This window comes from Echinops telfairi, unplaced genomic scaffold (assembly GCF_000313985.2).
Source record: "Echinops telfairi isolate 266 unplaced genomic scaffold, ASM31398v2 ScPeMD7_7400;HRSCAF=8409, whole genome shotgun sequence".
Classification (NCBI taxonomy): Eukaryota; Metazoa; Chordata; class Mammalia; order Afrosoricida; family Tenrecidae; genus Echinops; species Echinops telfairi.
In genome coordinates this window covers 3,612,903-3,630,440 of record NW_022111300.1, presented here as the reverse complement: position 1 = coordinate 3,630,440, position 17,538 = coordinate 3,612,903, and the positions used below count along the sequence as shown (strand labels likewise).

Genomic DNA, 17,538 nt, shown 5'->3' with positions numbered 1-17,538 from the left:
CCCTCCTCCCCCTCTCCCATGTCCCCCTGGAACTGTCAGTCCCGTTGTTTTCTCCTCCAGATTGTTCATCCAGCCTGTCCTATCTAGACAGGCCTCATGTGATACTTTTTAAAGCTCATAGGAAGCCAACAGGAAAATAAAGATATAACAAAACTATTTTTTTTAAAAACTATTATGATTTAGCATGAAATAATGTAATATGATTTAACATCAATTTTAACAAAAGATTTAATATAAAACTAATTGTATTCAAAATAAAATAGGATCAAACAAATTATCAAAAATGGGAGAGGGAAAAATATATATGTTAATAACTTGAAAGTATACACATCCTATTGAACTCTATTAAATACAGCATCACTTTATTTGTAGGAATTGAAAAACTTGATGATTTATTTGTATCCAATTGCAGAACTAGAATGTGAAACAATGAAACAGGAGAACACAGCACTGCAGAATATTGTTGATAACCAGAAGTACTCAGTTGCAGACATTGAAAGAATAAATCATGAAAGAAATGAATTGCAGCAATCCATTAATAAATTAACCAAGGACCTTCAGACTGACCAACAGCAGTTGTGGAATGAGGAACTAAAGTATGCCAGAGGCAAAGAGAAGGTGTGTATGTTATCATTTCCAAAATCAACTCAATGCGTAAAGGTAAAATTTTCTAGCCTTGACAAAAACACATTTCTCCCTTTTTATTAAGTCAATAACACCTTCATTTCCCTCAAATTTAAAACAAAGAAAAACCTACTGCCATGTAATTGATTCCACCTATGTAAAGATTCTCAAAGGCAGAAAATCTGAGATCAAATCGCTTCTTTCTCCCTCCAAGTCACTGGTGGTTTTTGAACCACCAACCTTGCAGTTAGCAGTCCAGTGCTTACACAATTGCTCCTTTAAGGTAGCCTGTATTTGAAACCAGGAAATAAAACTAAAAGATCTCTAAGACTATGAAAATTATTTTCCTAAATCTAATGCCTCACCCTGTAAAAAAGAGCCACATCTTCATTTACTTTATCTGTACTCAAACATTAATATGTATTGTAGGTCAGGCCATAGGAGCCCTGGTAGCGTAGTGATTATGCGTTGGGCTATTAAATGCACGGTCAGCAATTCAGAGCCACGAGCCGGCTCCACAGGAGAAAGATAGCTTTCTACTTCCTAAACAGTTACAGTCTCAGACTCTCAGGAGCTCTAGCCTGCCCAATAAAGTCACTTATGAGTTGGCATCAATTCAGTGGCAGCAAGTATGGTTTTTTGGGGGGTCAGGCCTGCCGAACCCTGGTTGTGTAGAATATTACATGTTGTGCTGCTAACTGCAAGTTCATCAGTTGGGCTCCACCAATCACTTCATGGGACAAAGATAAGGATTTTGTCCAGTAAAGATTTACACCGATGGAAACCCAAAGGACCAATTCTACTTTCTACCATGTGCTCAGACCTCACTACAAGCTTGTACAGGGTACTAAGAAAGCAGACTAATGCAGACATAGTACACTTGGCATGGAGAAGTCGATGAAGTGTCTAGCAAAGGCTTCTTTGGATAGATATCACCTGAGCTGAAGTGGTTAGTTCAAAAGTCAAAAACTCACTGCTTTCCAGTTAATTCCAAATCCACAACCCCATTAGGACTAGATAGAAACCCTGTGAATTTACAAAGCTAAATATTTATGGGAGTAAAAAACATCATCTTTTTCCCTCAGAGTAGCTGGTGATTTTGAACCTTGTGGTTGACAACCTAACCCATGACGACAATGGTATGAGGGCTCCTATTGAGAAGAACAAAGAAGACCAAGTGACAAAAGTTAGGCATGCCAGGGGAGGCAAAAAAAAAAAAAAAAGGACTAGTTGGAAAATCTTAGAAAGAGAATAGACTGAAGAGCAAGAGATGAGACTTGTGCTTGACATAATGGATGGATTGTGATAAGAGTTGTGTGAGCCATCAATAAAATGATTTTTTTTTAAAGAGGTGAGACTTGAGGGATAAATAGAATGTGGAACTTGGTTTTGTGGAGCTGTGGAGAGTAGAGGAACCCTTGAGGATTAAAATAATCTTTAGACCTTAAAAACCAAAAATATCCCCTGAGGTCTTAAAACTTTATATTGTTATAGCTTACATTATAAAAAATTGTCTGTCTTAAGCATTATGCTCTTTTAAGAACTATATATAGGATCAAATTGAGAACAGCATTTGAAAGGTTAAATAGAAGCCCTAGGGGAACATTAGTTGGTATTAATGAAGTAGGAACACTTAAAAAGAAAAGTAGCTAAAGGAGGTTGGTTAATGTCACTAAATTGTACATGTAAAAATTGTTGGTGTATGATTGATTGGTTGAGTATATTTTCAACAGCAACAAAATAAACCTAATTTAAGGGGAAAAATACATGAGAGTTTAAAACATTGGTCAACAAATTATATTAATTCCATTTCTCCGTGTCACTAACTTTTTGAAGCACACTCTTGTAGAGACCAGATGGTGGATACGTTTTCCATGTTTGGAAGTTAACTTTATCTTTAACGCTTTGCGAAGTTTTTTAGACATCAGATTTCATAGCATCTCAGTTTTTGTAATATAAACAATGAGTTAGAAGGGTATAAGACAGGTAAAGATACATGGCAGTAATCTGATGCGAAATTATAAGTTTAGCAAAGATTTAGTAGAGATTCCAAGAAGTAGATGGGTGTGATTAGTTATAGAGGTAAAGTAAGTCAGTGTAGACATGCAGGTGTCTGACTTGGGCATTTGAGCAAGTGACTGTAAAAATAGGGATGGCTCATTGAATGTGTATCTGGAGCTTCCAAATGCTCTCAGATACTGTATCTATGGGTCTGAATTGCCCCCTAGAATAGTTGGGTTTGCAGTAAACATTTGGCAAGAATCTGTGAATTGTGTTTGAAGCCATGGGAGTAGATGAACGCCCTGAGGGAAAATGTTTAGGATGAAGATAGAAAGCTTAGAAATACCAGCATCCGGGGAATTGAGGACAGGCCTTTTGAGAGTCCTAAAAAGGAGCTGATGATAGTAATGAATATATCGTACCTCAAGTACTGTGTGGGAAAGGAAAGGTTATCAATTCCTCAACTACATGAAATCTGAACTGTCAAGCTCAAAAGCTATACTTTAAAAAAAATGTTTTTGAATTGGGGGACCAGAGTGAAAGGAAAGAGAAACCTGGGAAATCTAAGCAAGGACCTGATAAGAGGGCTCCAAGTCAGGGCACTGGACATTGTGAAGAAAGACTTAGGATCCTGGTTAACTAGGAATCAAGAAAGAGGGATAATCGTGGTGGAGTCCAAAAGATACATAAACATTGCGTGCATCATCTGGACTAATTTTTATTCAACATGCTAACTGGTCAATAGTAATTTTCTGGAACTCTATGTTAAAGTCAACATTAGGTTCCAACTGAACTATCAGGAAGGATGAGTGGTAAGTTTTCAGTGTCTGAATTGGTTGCAGGAAGAGAAAACTGACCGAAGTGCCACATGTTTGGTGCCTCTTTGCAGTGGTGAGGCTTGATAAATTGTGTGGGCTTGTGAAATCTGTTTTCATTGGATAAAAATGAAACAGAAGTAAAAACAAAAGAAATAACTCCTAGAAAACCCAGGATTCTGGAACCATGTACGACAAACAGACATACATATTTTAGTCATCTCTAGAAAGCTACTACACTGTAATATAATTGAAATGAGGTCCTGATTCATTAATTTTTAAAGCGAAGGTATAATATGAATAGATAGTATTGCTTTGGAGATCTGCTGCAGTTTTGGAAATTGTAGATTATTTGAGCAAGTTCCCATTGTGTGCCCTTAACGTTGCATTTTTTCATTCAACCAGCAGCTCGGAACTACCTATAAAATAAAGAAAGTGGTGTGAAAACAAACGCATACCAGGTTGTGATAAGTGCTATAGAGAAAAAAACAAAAATTTAAAAACCAATGAGGAGGGAGAAAAAGAAATTTAGGGACTATGACAAGGAAAGGGCACCCTGGTGATACAGCAGATTCATTTATGTTGGGCTACTTGAAGTCAACAGTTCAAACCCACCATCAGCTCCAGGAGAGAACGATGAGGCTGTGTGAGTCTGTAAAGATGTAGTACCGTGGAAACATTAGGGAGCAGTTATACTCAGTCCTGTAGAGTCACTGAGTTGGAATGGTCTCTTAATTAAAGGGATTCTGGTGGCATGAATTTAAACAGCTTTGCAGGAAGAAATATGAATGGGAAATGTGGAATATAACACTAAAATATTTTCATCAAAAGAGTTAAGTAACATTTTGGCACTGAAATGATTACTTTTTGCTTATTTTAGATAAATGGAATATTTTAATTAGCCCAGTGAAAAACTAAGGTGTTTTGTTTTTTTTTTAAAGCTAAGGTATAATTTAGGGGGCTTATTTTAATAATTTCTCAGGACTTTAAAATGTATGAACTCTAAATTTTGTCTGTCCATTAAGTAAAATATTAGTAGATTATGTACTGCTCTATTTCAGTCTTTAAATTCTACAAATTTAGTGTATATAAAACTTTTTCATTGTTATATTTTAAAATACCCACCCTTACTGCCTGAAAATACTAAATTACTAAACAACTAGAAAAAATGGACATAATGCATGTAAAATTTCAGGAATGACCTTTTCTAAATTAATGGAGTGGGACTTTAACATTTCTCTTTGTTGAATGCTGTACTCTTCTTTTCTAACAGATTGAAGCGCAGTTAGCAGAGTATCACAAGTTGGCTAGAAAATTGAAACTTATCCCCAAAGGTGGTGAGAATTCCAGAGGGTATGACTTTGAAATTAAGTTTAATCCGGAGGCTGGTGCCAACTGCCTTGTCAAATACAAGACTCAAGTTTACGTGAGTAATCATGAATACTTCAAAATGTTTTCCAGTTTATGATTGATGACTAGTTTACGTATTAATACAGAAGTGTTTTTTAAAAACTTAGTATGTTCATAGCCTAGGACTAAAAAAACACTAACTTTTCCCTTCTTTCTTGGTAGTAGAAATCTCTTGATTGTATCTGTTCAAGTTATGAAACTTTCTTGTGATCTGTCAACCTTGTCTATTCAACTATCCCATAATAATAAAGCATTTGATTAGATATGGTACATTTTATATGGTTCTATAATAGACACCAAGATTTTTTTTTAGATAATTTTATTGGGTGCTCTTACAATTCTTGTTACAATCCATACATCAATTGTATCCAACATATAAGTACAATATTGCCATCATTCTTACTTTGTATTGAGCCCTTGGATTAGCTTCTCTTTTTTTCCTTCCCTCCCCCTTCCCCCACCCTCATGGCCCCTCGATAGATTAAAGATTGTTATTGTTTTCATATCTCACACCAAGCGCTGTCTCTTCCCCTCTGGTTTCTATTCTTCCCCCTGGAGGCGGGGGTAGGGGGCGGTTATGTGCCATTCGTTGCGATCAGTACCCCTTTCCTCTCCCCACCTTCCCCCTACCTTTTTGGTATTGCTATTCCCATTCCTGTTCGTGGATTCCATGTGTCATGAGATTTATCTCTTGCGTATACCTGTGTACATGCTCCCGTCCAGTCCAGAGTCGAAAGCAGCACTGAGGTCATGATGGTGGGGTGAGGAGACCTCAAAGGATCACAGGTATATTGTTTCTGCTGCACCTTGATTGACTCATCCTCTCCCTGCAACCCTCTGTCGGGGGATGTTCCATTGTCCACAGATGGGCTTTGGGTCCCTGCTCCAACCCCTCTCATTCTCACTTTGTTTTTGTTTGTTTGTTGTTTGCTATGAATCTTCTGATGCCTCTTACCCGGTCGCAATGACATCTCATGATCGCGTTGGCTGGTGTGCTTCTTCCATGTGGGCTTGTTTCTTCACTGTTGGATGACCGCTTGTTTAAGTTTAACTTCAAGCCTTTAACACCCCAGATGCTATATCTTTTAATAGCAAGGCACCATCCACTGTCTACCCTCATCTGCTTATACACCCATCTTGTCTTCAGCAATTGATGGGGGGATCACAAAATGCCATTTTGTTAGAACAAAGTGTTCTTGTATTGAGGGAGGGTATGAGCTGAGACCCAAGGTTTATCCGCAGCCACAGTGTATTGCCTTATAAATATATATACATAGCTCAGTACCTCTATTTTTATAGATTAATGTATTTACATGAGTACATTCCTTTAGCTATAAATTTGTTTACTATATCTTTCCTCTGTTTCCTTTTGCCTCTTCCTGCCCCACCATCACGGTCCCCCTTCTTTCACCTCTTGGTACTTCCTATCAGCTAGATTGATATTGCTCTAATAGCCACAGGATCTCTACACCCTCCTAGATATTGGTTTTAATTCCCTAGTTGTTCCCCTGTCTATGGCATTGTTTTAAACCGCTCACCACACCCTTCCTTCCCCGTAGTACGTTCTTCCCCAAAGACCTTCTGGGATCATTTGCCCTGTTGCTTTCTCCCCTAGCTTGCTTCCCATGTCCATCTTATCTAATTAGGCAAACCAGCAATGCCCTAGTCCAAACAATAAGAAAACAAAAGGTTGAAAAAAGAAAAGGAGAGGGGGAAAAAAAGCCATACATGGTTCCAGGCCTGTCTGCTGGCCCCTTCTTAGACACCAGGATTTTAAAGACAAATATGATCTAACTCTTGTTCCTAAGTTTACAGTGATCTCCTTTGGTCTCCTTAAAAAACATAAATAATTGCTATATTTTTGCTTTATTAAAAATCTTTTCAGGTATATTAATAGTCATTCTTCCCAGATTATAGTGGAAGTGGTGGTGACACAGGTAAAAATCACGAGAAGATGAGATATATGGGGGCTAGTCCCTGTCCCTGGGAAAGGTTCCTGGTGTACGGACTGATGAAAGCATTTAAATAACAATAGCAGCTAATGATAAGCGATCTGTGCCTAAATTGGCTAAAGTTGCAATTTGGGAAATAAAAAGTCGTTGCTGTATTGCAACTCTTTAACTGTTCAGATTTTTTATTTTCCTTACCCCCTTTAAAATGCCAATCTCCAGAATAGTTTGGATTTTTACTTAAGTCATTAGGCTGTGATTTTTTTGTTTTGTTTTGTTTTTTAGCCCAAACTTTAAAAAATGAAAATTGTAAATGAATAAGAAAAAATCAAATAAAAAGAGAGAAGAATTATACAAAAATTCCAGGTCTGTTCACTGGCCTTCAAGATGTGATGTTTTTATATCAGTAAAAATCAGGGGTTTTTTTAAGTCTCAAATTTATGTATTTCTTGCTTGGTAATCATTCATTCATTAAATAGAATGAATTACTATTCTGTTCAATAGAGTGTGGATTACAAAGGGGGCTTCAAAAAATTAATAGAAAAAATTAAATGATAGATTATGGAACTTCTCCACAGATAGTTTGAAAACCTTTGTATGTTCCAGACCAGCTAAATGTGGGAGATACATACCAACCCAAAATAGATACAGGTCCTGGTTCTGCAGCAATTTGTTTTTCGGTGAACAGACATTAATTTTCAGTAGAAAAATATATCTAGTAAACATTTTATCTTTTACTGAATTGTTCTTCTAGTAAATGGATAATTAGATGAAAATGGAATTTGCTTACCACTGCTTTGAGTAATTGGTGGGCTTGTGGGTTTTGTGTTGTGTTGCTAACCTCAAGGTCCTCAGTTCAAAACCACCAATTACTCCCTCTTGTAAATATTTACAATTTTAGAAACCCACAGGGGCAGTTCTTCTCCGTCCTCAAGGTTGCTATGAGTCAGAATCAACTTGATGGCAGTTTGTGAGATGAGTGAGGGGAAATAATTGCCTAGATCAATTCGCAGACAAAGAGGTTATGTTGCTAGGTACTGTTACGAGCAAAAGATGTTAGCCAAAATAAAAAGAGTGCATATGCTAAGAAAAGAACATACTCTGTGATTCTAGAGATAATTTTGTGTCATAATGTTGTTAGCCTGCTGTTCAACTGGCCCCATACATGATGTGACAACATACTGTGTATCAGACCATTGTGATCCATAGGGTTTTCATTGGCTGGTTTTCAGAAGTAGAGCACTGGACCTTTTTATACTATTAAGTCATAACAATAAAAATAGAATCAATGTCATTTAACCCCACATGTTATGAATGTATCTGAAGAAAAGTTGAAAATCAATTCTTAAATAGATTAGTCATTGCATCTTTTAAAAAAGAACAGGCTAAAATTAAAACTGATTAAAAACTTCAAAATGCCTCTACGGTTATAGCAATTGCATTAAAAATTTACTTTTTCTCCCTTGTTAATAACCTATTATCAGAAAAATAAATAAATAACCTATTATCAGTCTATATTAAAAATGTCATTGATTTACTTTTTTCTCTTATGTATGAAATGATGAGTAGTATCTCCTATTACAATGTATAGATACTTCATTAGAGGAATTTTGCAAATAACATATGTGACATATAACCTACATTCCTATGTATTTTATAGGTACCACTCAAAGAACTCCTGAATCAAACTGAAGAAGAAATTAATAAAGCTCTAAATAAAAAAATGGGTTTAGAAGATACCTCAGAACAAGTAAGAATTTTAAAACATAAGCATAAATGTGATTCATGGTTTTCTGATTAATAAGAAATGAATTTTAATAAAATTATGAAAAATAAGAGTTGAAGAGTTGACTTAGAAACATTTGAAATCGAGCAAAACAACTTAGACTGACATTTCATTGATCAAGTGATAGAAAACTGAGTGTTTGGGGTTTTTTGGTTTGTTTGTTTGTTTGTTTTTAAGAAAACTAAAGAATTGTGTCCTGTCACTAGAGATAATTTATTAGAATCTATTTTCATTCTACAAGGGATTTGAGGTGGCTACCTTAATAGTAGATCTGATAGAAAAAGAGGTTTTTTTATAAAGTTTTTCATTCTGGTCATAAAATTTGGGGAAATTTCAGTTTATTTTCAGAAGTAATTTCCAGAATGTTCCTGCTTAAAAATCCTTGAAGCATAAAATTATCAATACCCATGAGAGAGAGAGCGCTATTATGTTCTTTAGAATAAAGCATTTTTATAGCCAATTAAGAAAAGCTACAATTGATGTATGTACGGATTGTGATAAGTCGTATGAGCCCCTAATAAAATGATTTTTTTTTAAACACAGTGATTAATCATGAAAGCAATATGTAATTTTTAAAAAAAGAAAAGAAAAGCTACTTCTCAAATTTGTACAAAGATATTATACTACACCAAACAAGGCAAAGCACTAATAATTCAAATTTTTTAGAACTTTTATATGCCTGCTAAAAAACCACGCTAAGATATAAAATGAAATCACAGTTTGGAAAAGGATAGAGATGATGGTTTTGAACTCTTCAACATAAGGAATGTAACCTCTATCACTGAATTCTGTGTTGTGTGAAACAGACCTATGTGAAGGTTGCTATATCGTCATTAATTCTAATCTTTAAATCAACTTGAATGTCAGGTAATATTCTAGAAACAGTCCCATGAGGTACAGCATCTGTCCTTGACTACTGTACAGTTAAAAATATGTGACCTGGAGCCAATTGCATTCTTCTTAGTTCTTCCTTACGCACTTGTAAGACAAGGAAAGAATTTTCCTTTAAAGGGATTTTTGATGATTAAATGAGAAGGTACAAATTTCTTTATTGAATGTAGTTAATTTGACCACTTACCCAAATACTGTATTATTTTCCCAAATAACAATAGCATTATTAGTTTGGTTTTTGCAAAACATATATGCATATTCTTTAAATTCCATTTATAAAGACTCACTTTTTTTTTCTTTAAGTATTAGCTGTTTACAAGTTGCTTCCCCCCCACCCCAACTCCCCATTTTCCTCTTGGTCCAGATGAAGAACATTTTGTACTAATTACAGCTGAAGAACATTGTATATTAATTACAGGCATCAACTGGTTATCAGCATTTGTCAGAAGGAAATGAGCTCTGGGCAAACCTTTTTTGTTTCCTTCTGTTTTGCTATCGACACAACTAAAATTCAAGCTTCAACAAGATTAAATGTGGTTACTACTTTAATACTACTTATAGCCGTGACTATTAGCAATTAGCAAACATTAACCAATAAAATTAATATATTTTTAAATTCCAGAGGTCAATCATAAATGAAAATCTAGAATTAAAGTTCAAAACTAGAGAGGTAAAAACACATTTATATTAATATATTAACATGTTTATTAATATTAATATATTTAAATCGTATTTACTAGTGCTTAAAAACACTTTGCTAGTCACCAGTGAAAGAGCAGGTATCAAGAACCTAATTTTACTGAGAAGTAAACCAGAGGGTTGTATTTTTTTATTATTATTATTTTATGAGGGGCTCATACAACTCTTATCACAATCCATACATACATCAATTGTGTAAAGCACATTTCTACATTCATTGCCCTCATCATTCTCAAAACATTTGCTTTCCACCTAAGCCCCTGGCATCAGCTCATTTTTCTCCCCGCTCCCCCCTCCCTCATGAACCCTTGATAATTGATAAATTATTATTTTGTCATATCTTGCCCTATCTAGTGTCTCCCTTCACCCATTTTTCTGTTGTCCATCCCCCTGGGAGGAGATTATATGTAGATCCTTATAATCCGTTCCCCCTTTCCAACCCACCTTCCCAGTATCGCCACTCACACTACTGGTCCTGAAGGGATCTTCTGCCCTGGATTCACTGTGTTTCCAGTTCTTATCTACCAGTGTACATACCCTGGGCTAGCCAGATTTGTAAAGTAAAATTGGGATCATGATAATGGGGAGGGAGGAAGCATTTAGGAACTAGAGGAAAGCTATATGTTTCATCGTTGCTACATCGCACCCTGACTGGCTCGTCTCCTCCCCGAGACCCTTCTGTAAGGGGATATCCAGTGGCCTACAAATGGGTTTTGGGTCTCCAACCCACACTCCCCCCACCCCCCCTTATTCACAACGAAACAATTTTTTGTTCTGATGATACCTGATCCCTTCAACACCTCGTGATCTCACAGGCTGGTGTGCTTCTTGTATGTGAACTTTGTTGCTTCTGAGCTAGATGGCCGCTTGTTTACCTTCAAGCCATTAACACCCCAGATGCTGTATCTTTGGCTAGCTGGGCACCATCAGCTTTCTTCACCACATTTACTTATTCACCCGCTTTGTCTTCAGCGGGTCTTCAGTTGTGTCAGGAAGGTAAGCATCATAGAATGCCAATGTAATAGAAGAAAATATTCTTGCATTGAGGGAGTACTTGAGTGGAGGCCCAATGCTACCTTAATACTAACCCTATAAATATATCCACTTAGATCTATTCCCCCATCCTCATATATAAATATATTTACATATGTACATGCCTTTATTTAGACTGCTATAAGTGTCCTTTGCCTCCTAGCTCTTTCCTCTATTTCCTTTGACTTGTCCCACTATCATGCTCAGTCTTCATTTGGGTTTCAGTAATTCTTCTTGGTTACGTTACCCTTGATCACGCCCTACCAGGCCTCCTACACCCTCACCACTGATTTGGATCACTTGTTCTCTTGTCCCTGGGTCTGTTAACACCACTACCTTTCCCCCCCACCTCTCCTTCTCCCATGTCCCCCCAGAACTGTCAGTCCCGTTGTTTTCTCCTCCAAATTGTTCATCCAGCCTATCTTACTTAGACAGACCTGCGGAGATAATAACATGCACAAAAACAAGACTGAGCAAAACCAAGCAACAATATACAACAAAACAACAACAACAAATCAATGACCAAAAAAACAAAACACAACAAGAAAGAAAAGCTTGTAATTAGTTCAAGGACTATTTGTTGGCCTTTAGGAATGTTTTCCAGTCCAGTCTGTTGGGGCACCACGCCCTGACCCCTAAGTCCACCTTCAGCATTCCCTGGGGACCTTGCTACTCAGTTCCTTTGTTGTTCTTTTGCACCCCCTTAGTGCTTTGCCTCGGTATGGTGGGATCAGATCGGCCCCAGTTCCCACACTGTCTCCGTTGTTGTCCCCTGTAGGGCTATGGGTCAGTGAGGGACGTCGTATCTCATAGTGGGGCCAGCCATGTGGCCCTCTCTGTGGACTGAGTGCTCTAATCAGGAACATCGTCTTCAAGGGTTGGTTCTTCAGGATGTGCTCCACTCTCTCCTCCCCCTTCATCTGCTCCCGTGTGCTCTGATCAGATTTGTCCCTCTCCCAGAGCTGCAGATTCAATGCTGTCCTTTGAAATAAATTCTTCTGGGGGAAAGGGCAGGTGTCCATGTACTAGTTGGGACTGGGGCCAGCTCCTCAGAACTCTCCACTGGTTCCCTACTCCATGCTGGCATGTTTCATTCACATCTTGGAGCACTGGGTTGAAGTCTGGTCCCTCTTTCCCTGTGGAGATATAAACAATACCCTCCCCTTGGGTGGGTTAGTGCCCTGTGCCCCCACTACCTATTTCTTTATTTTTTCCTTTCCACACCTCCTTTTTAGTTGGCTACCATATGTATCCCTGGATTTGGTCTGGTCCCTGCCATACTACCTGGTCTTCACTCCAGGAATGTTTGTACACAGTAGCTTTTTCCCTATTCCCCTTTTGCACTTTTTTTTTTTTAAAGCTTACCTCAGCGGACTCATGTTGTACTTGTCCTTTTGTGCTTGGCTTACATCACTTAGCATGATTTCCTCCAGTTCTTCCCATGCAGCGATGTGCTTCATACATTCATCACTGTAAACCAGAGGTTTTGACTCCTAACTAATACCCTACTTTAGCACCTTCTCTTAAAACATGATGATTACTATTTCACCTAAACAGTATTCTATGTTTTCTTTTCTAAGTGCATTTTATTTTTATTGCAAGTATAAATTACACGTTAAAAAAATACAAGTTTCTTTGAAATTTCTCTCCTTGAGCATAAAATTTTTCCACAAGGACCAGGAGATAATCATATTCCATTCACTAATTGGCAGTATTAAAAAGCTAGTTTAAAAACATTTTGTATATAACTATAGTTTCTCAACCAAAATTGTATTCTCCTAGTTGCATATCATGGTTACAGAAAGCAAGAGAAGTGTGAGATCTCTGAAAGAAGAAGTTCAAAAGCTAGATGACCTTTACCAGCACAAAGTTAAGGTAAGAACTTTGCCACATTCTGCCTGAGTTAGCAATGACTGTGTCAGGATTGATTGACTAGGTATATATTCTGGCACCATAGCTGAAATATTAAAATATATTTTGTTGGTTTCAGTTTCCTCTTTTATTATAAAAGTCTGTTGTGAGGAGTTAAGTTATTTTGTTTATTGTCTAGTATTTTACATGCTGTGCAATAGGCATTATTCCGTATTCCTTGGTGAAAATATTTTGGAAGCCTAACTACCTGTCTATAAAGATTTAGTCTTGAACTCCCTTAAGGGTTTTTGTATATGTCATTATCCATCAAGAGTCATCACAAAACCCCATCCCAAAGTTGGATATATAACCCACCCCCCATGGGGACGAATAACAGAAAAGTGGATGAAAGGAGACAACAGACAGTGTAAGACACAAAATAACTACAATAATATATAATGATCAAGGATTCACAAGGGTGGGAGGGGGAAAAAGAGCTGATACCAAGGGCTCAAGTAGAAAGAAAATGTTTTTGAAATGTTGATGGTAACATATGTACAAGTGTGCTTAATACAATTGAATGATGGATTGTCATAAGATTTGTAAGAGCCCCCAATAAAGTGATTAATAAAAAATAAAGGGTCATTACACACTGACTATCCTGGACAGATTAATAAAATTGATTCCATATCCTTTCCCGACTCCCCTCCCTGTTAATGCATTTGTCTTAGGGCAGTAGTCAGGTGATTTTTGTCTAACACCACTTTATCACAATTTATATAAAAACTTTAGCCACCCTGATGTTTTCTCCAGTATGCCAACAAAGGGTTGAAATTAAAAACTTTTCTTCTGATCTATACCATATTTAGGGGCCAGTCTGTATTTTATTTCTTTTAAAGTCAGTTGTGAAATTTTCAGAACGTAATTACACTTAATATAACCTACATATCAAATGTGAGACATTTGTTAGCCATTTTAATTTTTTCATATGTCCTTGAACAATAGGGGGTCGGGGGTTCTGCTCCCCACCTCCATCATGCAGTTGAAAAGGCCATGCATAATGTTTGATTGTCCAGAAACTTAAACTACTAATAGCTTTCTATGGTCCAGAAATCTTAGCATAAACAATCGATTCATACGAACTTTGCATGCTAAGTGTACCACACCCACAAAGAGCTGCGTTTATAATGTGAGCTGAAAGGGATTTCATACAAGGTTTCACACTTGCTGGTGTAGCTACAGTGATGAGCCCACAAGCTCCCTGCCATCAAGTCAATTCTGACTTAGAGCTACAGTGATGCCTCACGAATTTCTGTTCTTTCTTCACTGTGGCCCTTGTGCTGGACCCCTTTATGTTGAATTGGAAGGGAGCTATCGACCTCAATCTGTGGTACATACCAAACAACTCAACTTTTTCTTAAAATGTCATGACTTTGACTCCGGGGAGCACTCCCAGCATCACAAGTACCCCATATGTATCCCAGGGTGTTATGCAAGGTATTCAAGGTTTATGGCATTGCAGTAAACACGATCAAAATATATGAGAAACAAAAGATCCCTTTTTGTTGTGATAGCAGTTTACTAGAACTGTTCATACTGCAATGATTAGCCTCGCGGCATTTTAAACAAAATCCTTGTGTAAGTAAGCTCAGGGTGAGGTTCATATCCATGTTGTCTCAGGATCACCTGTACTTGAATTCATTCTCCAAAGCACTTAAATGAAGGACTCTCTCTTGAGAAATCTGAAAACTGATAAATTTGGTGTACAGCACCTGTGCATAGTATTTTAACTTGCTATCATAGTACGATAAGATACCGAAATATGTAAAGATTTATTATACCAACTGTCCCTGGTGTTTCCAGCATGTCCAGCAGGATCACATGATGAAAGCATAAGGGGTTGTCACAGGCAGAGATGCAGTAAGACTGTGGGCAGACATTTTTATTGGGGGTTTATTGGAAAGCAGGACATGTAGAGGTCAGAGTACACAGGAATTTAATTGTCAACCATCTTTAAAGCACACCTTAGGATTTGGAATGTTTACCACAAAGGGATATGCCAGGCATAGCAGGCATGGATGGAGAAGAGTTACATGGGTGGATGTTAAAATATCGCTTTGCATAGGCTAAAAAATATGACTAATGTACATGGTTAATGTAAATATAAAATGATAGTCTAAGAGTTATCCATATTTTGGCCTACCTTAATATTCCTTGATACAAGAAAAAAAAATTTTTAGAAGTAACAAAATGTTCTAGTTGTTTAGACTTGAAAATGCTGCTGAATGAATCCTATATAGAGAAGAGATATTTGTGTTTATGATATGGAATTCCCAAAGGAACATCTTAAGTCTTACACATAAATAAACATCATAATAATACAGATAATATAAGGAAATGCTTGGAAATAAATATTTTTGGAGTATGTGTGATGTATCACATAACCCACACTGTAACTTGATGTTTATAGGAAGCTGAAGAAGAAGACCAGAAGGGTGCTGATGAGCTGGAGTCCTTGGAGAAGCACAAGCACCGGCTGGAGAGTGTTATTAATGAGGGCCTCAGTGAAGCGATGAATGAACTAGATACCATTGAGAGGGAGTAAGTTCATCTCCAAGACGTATCATGTTTTAGATGAATTATTTGACATTTGTGTAAAACTCTGTCTATTCTGATTTGCTTTAATTAATATAGGAGCGCTGGTGGTATAGTGGTTATACTTGGCTGCGATCCACATGGTCAGCAGTTCGACACCACCAGCAGCTCATTGGGAGAAAAACTGGGCTTTCCACTCCCATAAGCAGTTAATGAACCCACAAGGGGTTGGTTTCAATGAGTCAGCATTGGTTATTGTTGGTTATTTGGGTGTTTTTATTTTGTTTTGTTTTTATAACGTTATTTGAATTTGAGAATGATACTGAAAGCAGAACTACATACATAGAATTACAAGTTTGTTTAAATATTAGATATCTAAGAAATACTTTTATACTATTTATAGCTATTGCCTCAAGAATAAAGCATTCATTTGTAGATATACTTAGCAACTTTGACTATTTTATAATAGAAAAATCACCAAATTTTAATATTTATTTTTTTAGAAATTATGTATCTTTACACTAAAATGATATAATTACACTATAAATTATATAGTCCTACAGTACAGAACTGCAGTCTTAAAAATTACTTTGCTTTGCAAAACTGTAATTAAAAAACCTCAAGACATGGGAAATTGGTACTGGGGCACAGCATTCAAAAACTTTAGTAACAGAAACAAAAGACAGGAATAAAAAATACTAGCATAATTTTACATCTATTAAGTGGTTAAGGTATGTAGCACTATAAGCCGAGTTTTTCAGCACATTTTTTTTTAAATCATTTTATTAGGGGCTCATACAACTCTTATCACAATCCATACATACATCAATTGTGTAAAGCGCATTTGTACATTCATTTCCCTCATCATTCTCAAAACATTTCCTCTCCACTTTAGCCCCCGGCATTAGGTCCTCATTTTTCCCCTCCCTCCCCGCTCCCCCCTCCCTCATCAGCCCTTGATAATTTATAAATTATTATTTTGTCATATCTTGCCCTGTCCCGACGTCTCCCTTCACCCACTTTTCTGTTGTCTGTCCCCCAGGGTTTCAACACATTTTTAATGCAGTTTTTGTGGTAAAATTAGTTGCCTCCACTGATATTCGGGTCGGCTTATACTCGAGTATATACGGTACATCGTCATACTATGTAATAACTATACCGAAAATTAGTGACATCCTTTCTTTAAGAATCATTTTTATATAATTCTGTAATGTGCCAGTACACATCAAGGTACTGAATCTGTAGAATTTATGTACATACACTTATATAAAAATGCACTTTTTGTTTAGTCTCAAAGCTAATCCATTGCCCTTGAGTCAATTCCTATCTATAGTGACCCTATAGGACAGAGGAGAACTACCCTATAGGGTTTTTAAGGCAGTACATAGGCTTCTAGGCTGCCACACCCATTTTCTGTGGCAAGACTGGTGGTTCAAACTGCTAGCCTTTCAGATACTAGATAAATGCTGAACCACTGTGCCACCAGGGACCCTGTCGTCTCAAGTAGCCCTCAAGTAATGAAAAAAATCTGGCTGCAATGTTATAAGTACAGGCCTAGAGAAAGTCACAGCTAGCCCTATTCCCTTACGTTCAGTCTTCACATGATGAAGATCCAAAGACCAGGTTGTTTTGCTAGCATCAGTATCAGTATGGTACCAGAATGGAGGAGGGCCTTCACCTGGACGGTGAGTGTCCTCCCAGGCCACTAATAAAGTTACCTACCACCTCTACCTTCTCAGCCCCTACTACTACCCAGAGGATGGCTTCTCAGTCAGTCTTTCAGAATCAGGATAGCCCAGGCAACCCACCCCAGCCCTCTCCCCTGTCTCTTGAGCTGTCTCCCTTTCTTTCTCTCACTGTGTTTTTAAGATGGATGGTCCCAGCT

The 17,538-nt window shown here is 37.2% G+C and overlaps 1 protein-coding gene across 1 annotated transcript in view; it reads left to right on the top strand.

Moving 5' to 3' along the window:
* The window catches only part of NDC80 (NDC80 kinetochore complex component), a 74,762-nt gene that overhangs the window by 48,515 nt on the left and 8,709 nt on the right, over positions 1 to 17,538 (top strand). Inside the window, exons 11-15 of the mRNA XM_004702887.2 lie at positions 413 to 618; positions 4,714 to 4,866; positions 8,460 to 8,549; positions 12,990 to 13,082; positions 15,529 to 15,659. Coding sequence (XP_004702944.1) covers positions 413 to 618; positions 4,714 to 4,866; positions 8,460 to 8,549; positions 12,990 to 13,082; positions 15,529 to 15,659 — 673 coding nt within the window. The remainder of the gene's footprint in view (positions 1 to 412; positions 619 to 4,713; positions 4,867 to 8,459; positions 8,550 to 12,989; positions 13,083 to 15,528; positions 15,660 to 17,538) is intronic.